The sequence below is a fragment of the Neophocaena asiaeorientalis genome, unplaced genomic scaffold (genome assembly GCF_003031525.2).
Source record: "Neophocaena asiaeorientalis asiaeorientalis breed wild unplaced genomic scaffold, Neophocaena_asiaeorientalis_V1.1 scaffold35, whole genome shotgun sequence".
Taxonomy (NCBI): Eukaryota; Metazoa; Chordata; class Mammalia; order Artiodactyla; family Phocoenidae; genus Neophocaena; species Neophocaena asiaeorientalis.
The window spans coordinates 1597677-1607452 of NW_020172984.1; the positions used below are offsets into that span (position 1 = coordinate 1597677).

Consider the following 9776-nt stretch of genomic DNA (forward strand, 5'->3'; position numbering starts at 1 on the left):
GCTCCCCACCCGCCCCTCCACCCACAGTAGCAGCTGAGAGGAGTCAAGTCTGGCAAGTTCTGGGCAGGAAGATGCAGCAGGGGTGGCAGTGGGGCTTGCCTACCACTGCTGGCAGAGCCAGTGGGCATAGCTCTGGAGGAGACGGAGCAAGCCCTAAGGCATCTGGGAAGGAAGGGCCCATGGAGGAGAGAAGGGTATGTCCTGAGGAAAAACAGGAGCCTGCAGGGAGGGGTCAGGAGCACAAAGCAGAGGCAGTGAGCATCCCAGGGAGAGGCTTGGGACAGGATGTGTAAAGACCCCTGGAAACAGGCCAGCAGGGAGGCCTCTTGGTCAGGACGCTGTTTTACACACCTGGGCAAGGGTGGGGCTATTCTGTTCAGGGTCACACACAGGTGCGATAATCTGAAAACCACTATCCCCATAGCCAAACCCTCCAGTTTCCCCAGCTCTTCTGTGCCTTCCCCTCAATACCTAGGGAAAAAAGCACTCGCTGCACCTCAGAAAGGTAACTCACTCACCAGTGGGGAGAGATCAGGTACTAGGCCCAGCCGCATCTCTAATCCAGATGAGACCTGGAGCAAGTCACCTGATCTCAGCGTTCCCTTAAATCACAGCCAACACCTCCTACAGGCCAGGTCTTTACCCGTATTAAATCAGTCCTCACAACCACCTTATCACGTGAATAGATTCATCATCCACTTAAAAAATACTAAGGCACAGAGAGGTTAAGTAACTTGCCCAAGGTCACCCAGCTAGTATTGTCAAAGCTGGGATACAAATGCAAGCCGCTTGGCTCTAGAGCAAGAGCTGACCTCAGTTACGCCACCTGGGGGTGGGGGCTGGGTAGGTGGCCAAGAAGAAGGGGTCCCCTCTCTGCCTTCCTCAATAGGTGGTTGTGAAAGAGCAAGTGGGACTTGTGAATGGCCAGTGTACCCTGTACCTTACTCTGGAAAAGAACGAGGCCACCCCTGTCCTTAGCTTGATTGTGCTGGCACCACGGCGTTAGGCCCCCAGAGCCGCCCCCAGGGGTCCCCCCTCCCTCGGTGAGGGCTCACCGGTGTAGCCATCGCGGCAGAGGCAGGTGTAGCCGCCCTCACGGCTGCGGCAGCGGCCGTGGGAGCCGCAGGGCCGCGAGTAGCAGAGGTCCACCTCCGTCTCGCAGTAGTCGCCCGTGAAGCCAGGCGGGCAGCGGCAGCGCAGCCCCCCCACTGGGTGAATGGGCCGGAAGAGCACGGAGGAGGAGGCGATGAAGGGCGCGGAGGAGTCGAAGCGCAGCACCGACACGCAGCGCATGTAGTTCTCGCAGGGCTCACGCAGGCAGATGTTGTCGTCGAAGGGCAGCACGCGCTGCGCCGAGATGGCCGTGAGCAGACTGCGGTTGAGGTACAGGCGCTCCTGCAGGTCCTCAGAAGGCAGGAAGGGAGGCCCGCCCCCGGGCCCTGGTGGCTGGCCCACCGACAGGCTCACATTGAGGATGTGGCCGCCCGGGGCGTCGGTGTCCCGCTGCACGTTGAAGACCACCACGTGGTCTGGGGGTGTGGCCAGCGTGGCGGCCACGGCCTGGATGAAGAGACCCAGGAGGGGTGACAGGAAGCGCTCAGGCGACATGTCCTCCAGGCGCAGCGTGATGCTGTGCGTGAGCATCTCGTCGGTAATGATGGTGACGCGCAGTGCGCACTGAGCGGTCACACTGTGCACGCCATCTGCGGAGAGGTGAGACGGTCAGCCCCTGGGGAGGGCAGGGTTGCCAAGCCACAGACCTGGCCCCGGGCAGGAGCAGCCGGAGGAGGGAGTGAGTGCGGGCTGAAATCCCGCCTGCACACTCTTGCATTGCCTAGTTGCCACGAAAGGGTCCTCTTTTCTAATTGGCATAAAGGTGCCCTAGGAGGTATGTGTACCTCACCTGAGGGAGAGTCACTCCATGACGGCTCAGCCCGCATGGGCACTTAAGGGGACTGATTTTCAGAACTTCTTATTGCATACTTCCCAGAAACCCTCTGTTGTGAAGCACGGACACATCTTTTAATATTTCTGCACCTTTCCCTGCCCAAGCCAAAGCCACAGGTCCTGCTCCCTTATACCAGACCAGGTGCCTTCCTGCACAAGAATCTTATTTCGCCTTTTTCTTACCTTCCTACAGGGCCCAGAGCACCACGAGAGACCCACAGATATAATCCTTCTGCCCCCTCAGCCTCTATTTCTCAACACTACCATAACTCTGACCCTGGCCATGTTCCCCCTCCCCCACTGCAGCAGAGAATGGAGGGTGAACTGGGTCAGTGGGCCACCCAGTCCCCCTCCCACTGAGCCCCACGGCTGCTTGGGCTCAGGCCCGCTATCCCCATGGCAACGCCCCACACAAAGCATTCTTCCCGCCCAACTCTCTGGGCTGCAGAGGGTAGCCTGGGGGGCCCCACCCCAGGAAATCCAGCTGAGCCACCTTACGGGTGGTAGCACCACCCACTGGCCTGATGCTGTGGCGTTCTGGGGGTCAGAGATGGAAGGGCCTGGGCAGCTCTCCACCCTGAGCCCCAGACAAGAGCCCCAGTGGGCTGACCTCTCCTCCAGCCCTAGGGCCTCTGGCTACTCATCACCCACTTGGCTAACCGCATTATAGCCGAGTGCCTGCCACACCCCCAGGCCACACACTCACCTATAAACAGCTAAGTACTAACACTCTGGCTTCTCACTCCACCTACACACCCTAAGCCCCGAAATACCATATACACCTGAATGCACAAATACATGGCAATGGATTTTATTTAGCTCAAAATGAAAGCTGGAGGCCAAGGGGAGAGGGAAATGACTTGGCAGGGCTATAAAGGATATTCATCTTTTTTATTTACTACAATGTCCTACGCATAGTAGGTGTTCAGTAAGATGTTCATGAGAATTTATTTGGTCTCCATAATGAAGAAAGGGTCTTTCAAACACAGCAGGAGGGGCCCGGGTAGCTATTAAAAAGGACACCCTAGCAGGAATGGGACAGGAGTTGGTATTTCAGGGGTGGGGTGGGAGTAGGAAAGGGATCTGGGAACAGATCCTGCTTCTGCGTCACAGAGACTTGAGGTGGCTAACTGCACTGGCGGCTGGGAAGGCTAAAGCCAGACACCCATCTCAGCCATGTCCTTGGCCCACTGCCCACCTGCCCTCCAGCCGCATTGCTTGAGAATGCAAGGCCCGCCTGCTCTCACCAGCAAGCCTGCTTGTCATCACTCACTTGCTCCTCCTTCTCTTGACTTGCTGCTACTGAACAAGCTGTTCCTTCCTACCTGGCCTATCCAGACACCAGCCCACGGCCCTCCTGGTTTTCTAACCCGCTCTAAACTCACCTTTTCCAGGAAGCCTGCCCAGATTTATGACCTCAGGCTCTACTTTTCTCCCTCTTTCAGACCCCCCTGCACTTAGTTATGGAGCTGGCACAGGGCTCTTGTGTACCTGGTGCCGTTATTCCTTGGCGGGATAGTCCCTCCGGGCAGAATGCAGCCCAAGAATCCACACAGAGTACTTTTAACTAATCAGAGAGGGGAGGGGGCAGTCAAGAGAAACCTCACCACCACTCAGCCCTGGGAACAAGCACTCCTCCCTATGTTCCCCCTCCGTCATCCCAGGCCCCGCCTGTGCCCCTTGCCCAGTGTGTCTCTGTTGCTTCCCATCTGGTCCACCATCTGTGGCCACCTGCCCCCTCCGCTATTGTCCCCCATCCCAGCAGTCAACCTACTGCTCTCTGCTTCTTCTTTGTTCCTCTCTCCTGCCTTGACCTGGGTTACCCCTCAGGTGCAAAAGGTAACGGTGGAAACAGGGGTGGGGGGTGCATTACCTGAGCCATCCTCCTGGGAAGAAAAGGGTTGGGATGGGCCCTGACTCCAGGAAACCCCACCTGTGTCTAGAACCCAACCTGCCACACCTGGAAAAGTGCCAAGTCCCAGACTGTGGCAGAATCAGACTCCAAGCCCCTCTTCCCCTGGCAGATGTGCCAGTGGGAGTTGTAGGCCTGGAGGGGGTCTGCCACTCTGGGGAATGACCAGGCCATGGACAGGAGCTCCTGTGTGTCCTAGCAGGGTAAGGAAGAGGCAAGGAGAATTCAGGCTTCAGGGGAGCCATCCGGCCCAAGCTGGGGCAGCTGCAGCCACAGGGAACAAGAGAGGGGGAAATCAGAGAGGCATAAACACAGAAACCAAACAGGGGCAGACAAAGGCCCAGGAAAAGAGCCAGCAGTGGAGAAAGTGGGAAAGCAGGAGAGAGTCACACAGGAGATGGGGAGAGGGCAATGGAGGAGGCCGTGCAGAAGGGCCCCCAGGGGCAGAGGCGGGAAAGCAAGAAGAGACAAAGAACAAGAGAAGGAAAACAAAGGGGCAGTAGGAGTCAATCCCCCTCACCCCAGCCTCCCTGAACTTTGGGGTTGCCGTGGTGACTGCCTCCAAGGGTCAGGGCTGAGGGGAGAGGGTGGGGCTAGGGCTGGAGGGTCAGCCGAGGCCTCCCCCTCTATTCTAGGGGAGCCGAGGTCTGGGGCTCTGCTCTGGCAGGAGCACGAAGGCTGGGTGGGGCCTCTGCCCATCCCTCCATCACCTAGGGCGGACTGGGGATGGACAGGAGGGAGAGGCCCTTCCTCTCCACTCCTCCCCCCTGCCTCCCAGCACAGAGAAGGACCAGATAGGGGAGCTCCAGCTCCCACTTACTCCTCCTGGAGAGGAACTGTGGCTTCAAGATGCACAGAGCCTTGTCTGTGACCTCTAAAAGCTCATGTGCCCTGGCTCTGACGGCCACCTGAGGAGTGGGGAGGGGAGTCATGAGTCCCCGGAAGGACCATGAGTGGAGGGGGTGGGGAGCTGAAGCCACACCCTGTGTCTTGCACGCCTCTCACTCCCATCCTGGCCCAGACTCCCCAGGGTGGCAGTGAGGCCCGGCAGGCTCTTCTCTTTCTCCCCTCCCTGATGTGTCTGGAGTGAGGGTACCCTGACCCACCCATCCCCAGGGCACAGCTAACAGTGAGCCCTCATGAGGGTCCCAGTTGTTCCCAGGCTTGGGGAAGGGGTTCAGCAACCTGGGGCTGGCCCCCTCCTTGCTGCTGCTGCTGCTGCTGCCCACACCCTGTAGCTGACAGAAGAGACAGGATGTCGTCCCCACCCCAACTCTCCTCCCCCAGCCCTTCTGTCCAGGGAGTCTGCAGGCTGAGCGCTTGGCCAAGCAGCTGGAATGCCCGGCCTAGGTCCCGGCCAGGCTCCCATGCCCCAGGATTCTGTTCTCTCGCCACTGGATCAGGGGGCTGTGCCCTCAGAGGCCACCAGTCCCCTGGCTCATTGCGGTCCCCACACCCCATCCCCTGAGCCCAGGCTCTCACGGCCTGCAGGGAAGGCCTGGCGTCTGAGAACAGCCAGCCCGTGGGGCAGCAAGGGGACCCAGAAGGCTGCAGCCTGCCCCGGGCTTGCAGCCCCTCCCCCAAGCCGGACCCCAAACCACGACCTCTGACAGTGGGGTCTGTTTGGACAGAGACAATGAGCTGTGGCCTCACTTCCTGTGGGAGCTCTGAAGGGGGAGCCGGGCCAGGCTCTTTCTGCCTGGAGGGAAAAGAATGTCCTAGACAAAGTCCCCCTCAGCCGGTCTGCGGCTCAGCCGGGAGCCAGAAGGGGCCCGACTGCAGGGTCCTGACCCCGAAGTGGCAACCCTGTGCCCCACGGCCTCAGCTCTGTCAGAGGCTGTATGAGATCACAGGGAGACCCCGGTGGGCGGGCGTGAAGGGGCGCTGAACCGCCGGCGCGCCTCTCCTGGCCACGGTCCTCTCCATCCCTCCCCCAGCTCTCCCGGACCCCAGTCCTCCACGCGCCTTTTTTCACAATTCTTGGCAGCCGTCACCAGGGCAGCCTCACACTTCCCCCACCACGTCACAGGCTGGTAGGCAGGGGGCGGCCAACCGAAGCAGCCAGGTCTTGCAGCCCGGGGCAGCGGGCAGGGCCAGCACAGCTGCCAGGATTTCTAGGGCTCCTTCCCAAGCTGCTTCTCACCCCTCAACCGCCGGGCCAGTACCGGGGACAGAGGTGGGTCAGCAGTTCCGCCTTGAATGGCTCTCCAGGCCCTCCCCCACGGGCCACCCCCATCCCCATGTCACCTGGGCCCTTCCTTACCTGACACCAGCACGCTCATGATGGCCTCCAGAGGTCGGTTGTTGTCCAGTGCCCGACTCAGCCTCAGCTCGCCCGTGGACGCGTTGAGCAGGACCAGGCTGAGTTCGTTTCCCCGCTCGAAGCTGTAAGTCAGGCTGTCGGAGATGTCAGGGTCGTGGGCAGGCACCCGGCCGATGGCACCCCCGGGGAAGCTGCTCGAGCGGTTGGTGACATAGTTGTTGAAAAGGATCTCAAAGTTGCCCAGCACCGGTGGGTTGTCATTGCGGTCAAGCAGGCGGACGTGCACTGTAGCCCGGCTCACCAGGGGAGCCGACGTGGCCTGGATGACCAGGATGTATTCAGGCCGGTCCTCGTAGTCCAAGTCCACCAGAGCGGTCAGCTCCCCAGAGAAGATGTCCAGCTGGAAGACCTCAGGGATGTTGCCCTCCACGATCTGGTACATGATCTGGGCATTAGTGCCTTCGTCAGGGTCCGTGGCTGTGACGCGAGCCACAGCCAGCCCAATGGGGCTGTTCTCTTCAACAAACACATCAAACTCATCCTGCTCAAAAACAGGTGGATTGTCGTTCACATCCAACACAGCGACCGTCACGTCCATGGGCGTGCGAGCTGGAGGCATCCCCTTGTCCACTGCATATGCCCGCAAGGCGTACTGGGCCACATTTTCACGATCCAGCCTCCGCAGTGTTCGCACAATGCCTGACGTGGACTCTACAATAAAGTCACCACCTCCGTCATCGCCTCCTTGGAAGGTGTAGAAGACCCTGCCGTTAAGGCCAGAATCACGGTCAGTGGCCGAGATCTGCAGGACACTGGTGAAGGGGGGCACATCCTCATAGACACTGCCCTGGTAGGAGTCCCGCAGAAACTGAGGGGCATTGTCATTAACATCATTCACCAGGATCTCCAGGTAGGTGGTGTCAGACTTCTGGGGAATGCCATTGTCCCGGGCAGTGATAGCCAGGGTGTAGGACACCTGGTCCTCATAATCCAGCTCGGCCTGGGTGGTGACAGCACCTGTATCTGCATCAATGCGGAACTGGGGGATGCTGTCCTCCATGAAGTAGGTGATGCGGGCATTCTCACCTGTGTCCTCATCTGTGGCACTGATCAGCACCACCGTGGTGCCTGCTGGCCGGTCCTCGTTAATATTCACCGTGTAGTGAGAGCTCTGAAATACGGGACGATGGGTGTTAGCATCGGTGACGTTCACCACCACTTGCGCTGTGTCCTGTCGTGTGCCATCAGAGGCAGTAACAGCCAGCACGTACTGCCGCTCCAGTTTGTAGTCCAGCGGCAGGGCGAGGGACACCAGCCCCCCCCCACTCTGGCTGGTGATGGAGAAGCGGTTTCGGGTATTGCCGCTGGTGATCTGGTAGGTGATGACACTGTGGGCATCACGGTCCACGGCCGACACCGTCACCACGCTGGTGCCCACGGCCGCATCCTCGTTGAGCCGCACCGTGTACTCTGGTTGGGTAAAGGTCGGGTTATTGTCATTGACATCCAGGATGGTCACGCTGACACTGGCCGAGGCAGTGAGTGCTGGGGTGCCATGGTCGCGGGCTTCTACTCCAAAGCTGTAGAAATCAACCTCTTCCCGGTCCAGCTCAGCCGCCACGGAGATCCAGCCTGTGCCATTGTTGATGGTGAAGGGGAAGTCATGCCCGACCCCCGCAAGGCGGTATTCCAGGCGGGCATTGTCACCAGCATCAGCATCGATGGCCTGGACATGGAGAACCAGGTAGCCTAAGGGGACACTCTCCAGGACAGTAGCCTGGAAGGGGGTGCTGACGAAGATGGGAGCGTTGTCATTGATATCCAGAACCTGCACTGTCACCAAGCCGGAGACGTTGGAGAGAGGGGGGCGGCCGCCATCCTGTGCTCGAACCCGTAGGGTGTATTCCTTGGTCGTCTCATAGTCAAGAGGGCTCACCACGTCCAGAGCCCCAGTCTGGGCATCTAAGTAAAACTGTCCCCGCGCGTTGCCACTCATGATGCTGTAATGCACCAGGGCATTGCTGCCCTTGTCTCTATCCGAGGCTGTGACCCGGAGTACCGGAGCTCCTGGGGTCACATCCTCCCGCACCTGGACCACATAGCGCTTCTCGCTGAACTGGGGGGCATTGTCATTATCATCCTCCACAGACAGGAAAACAGCAGCTGTGGCACTCCGTGGACCGGGGTCCCGACCCTGATCACTTGCTTCCACTGTCAACTGGTAGGATTCCACCTCTTCCCTATCCACAGGGCCACGGGTTCGTATTACCCCAGAGCGAGGGTCAATCTCAAAGACTTCAGAGGGGCTGCCCCCAGGCCCCTCCAGCAGGCGGTACAGAATATTGGCATTGGGAGGGGCATCACCATCTGTGGCTCTGACGGTGAGCACCTCATAGCCCACCTCCAGGTTCTCCCTGAGGCTCTCCTTGTACTCCTGCTGCTCAAAAACAGGGTCGTGATCATTGGTATCAGTCACCAAGATGGTGAGCGTGGCCAGGGCACTGCGTCGGGGCATGCCGTGATCCTGCGCTGTGACTCTGAAGACATGGGTGCTCTTGGTCTCACGATCCAGCTCCTCGGCTGTGGTTACTGCACCGGTGATTGGGTCCAGGGAGAAGAAATGGTTGGAGCGGCTATCGAAGAGGGCATCCATAGTGTACTCAAGCCGACCTGCCTCACCCTCATCTGGGTCGATGGCCCGCAGAGATGCCACAGGGGTACCTGCTGGCTGGTTCTCGGGCACTGTGGCCTGGTAGCTGGGGGGCTGAAACTGGGGGGCTGTATTCACATTCCTCTTCCGACGTCCACCCATGGACGCTTCTGCTGAGCTTTCCCCTGCCCTGAACCCCGGGGTCTGCACCAGCTTACAGGACTGGCATCTCAGCCGTGGGGCCTTTAAGCACAGGTGCTCATGGGGCAGGGCAAGCTTGCCCTGTGGGGAAAGGTGGCCTCCAACGCCCAGAAGACGACAGCTCCAGGGGCAGCCTTCGGGCGCTGGCGGCAAGGGGATGTGGGCCCCGGATTCTGGACACCAGACCCTCAGACCATCATGATGGGGCACCAGATGGCCAGTCAGTTCCGTCCCCGCATCCCTGCAGCGGCTGGTGTAGAGCCAGAGGTTCGAGGATGAGGCTGGACAGAGCCAGCCCACGGGAGCGCAGGCCCCCGAGGAACCGCGTCCCCCAGGCCCCAGGGAACGACAGGGCCCCACCTGGTCTCCCAGTAGTGGCGGCAGCAGGAGCAGTAGCAGCGGCAGTGGTGTTGGAAGTGGGGCGCGGGCCGCCGGGCTCCGCATCTCTCCCTCTTCCCGGCCGGCCGGGTCAACGGCGGCGGCGGCGGCGGCTCCTCCTCCCGCTCCTGCCCGCCCCGCCGCGCCTCATGCCCAGGCCAGGGCGTCAGTCCCCGGGGGCCTGCTCCTTGATGCCTCACCGGAGCCCGGGCTCCCACCGTTCCCTAAGCCGGGCCCGCGCCCCGGTCACACCGACCACCACGGGCTGGCGCCGCGCCTCCACTGGCACACCCGTCTCTCGCCACCTGCGCCCGCGGACCCCGCGCGCCCTTGGCCCTGCCGGCCCCCAGATCCTCGGAGTGTTCCTCGCTCCCGCGGGATAGCCCACCTGCTCCCGCGGAGCTGCGCACCCGGACCCCGGCCCC

General features: G+C 60.6%; 1 protein-coding gene across 4 annotated transcripts in view; it reads right to left on the reverse strand.

Annotated features, from left to right (window-relative positions):
• CELSR2 (cadherin EGF LAG seven-pass G-type receptor 2) overlaps positions 1-9721 on the reverse strand; it is a 25400-nt gene extending 15679 nt beyond the window's left edge. For all 4 annotated transcript variants that reach the window (XM_024742087.1, XM_024742090.1, XM_024742089.1 and 1 more), the window contains exons 1-2: positions 6123-9721; positions 1056-1703 (exon numbers count right to left, since the gene is read on the reverse strand). In XM_024742087.1, coding sequence (XP_024597855.1) covers positions 1056-1703; positions 6123-9417 — 3943 coding nt within the window. In that variant the 5' untranslated portion in view covers positions 9418-9721. The remainder of the gene's footprint in view (positions 1-1055; positions 1704-6122) is intronic.
• Between the last annotated feature and the right edge of the window lie 55 nt (positions 9722-9776).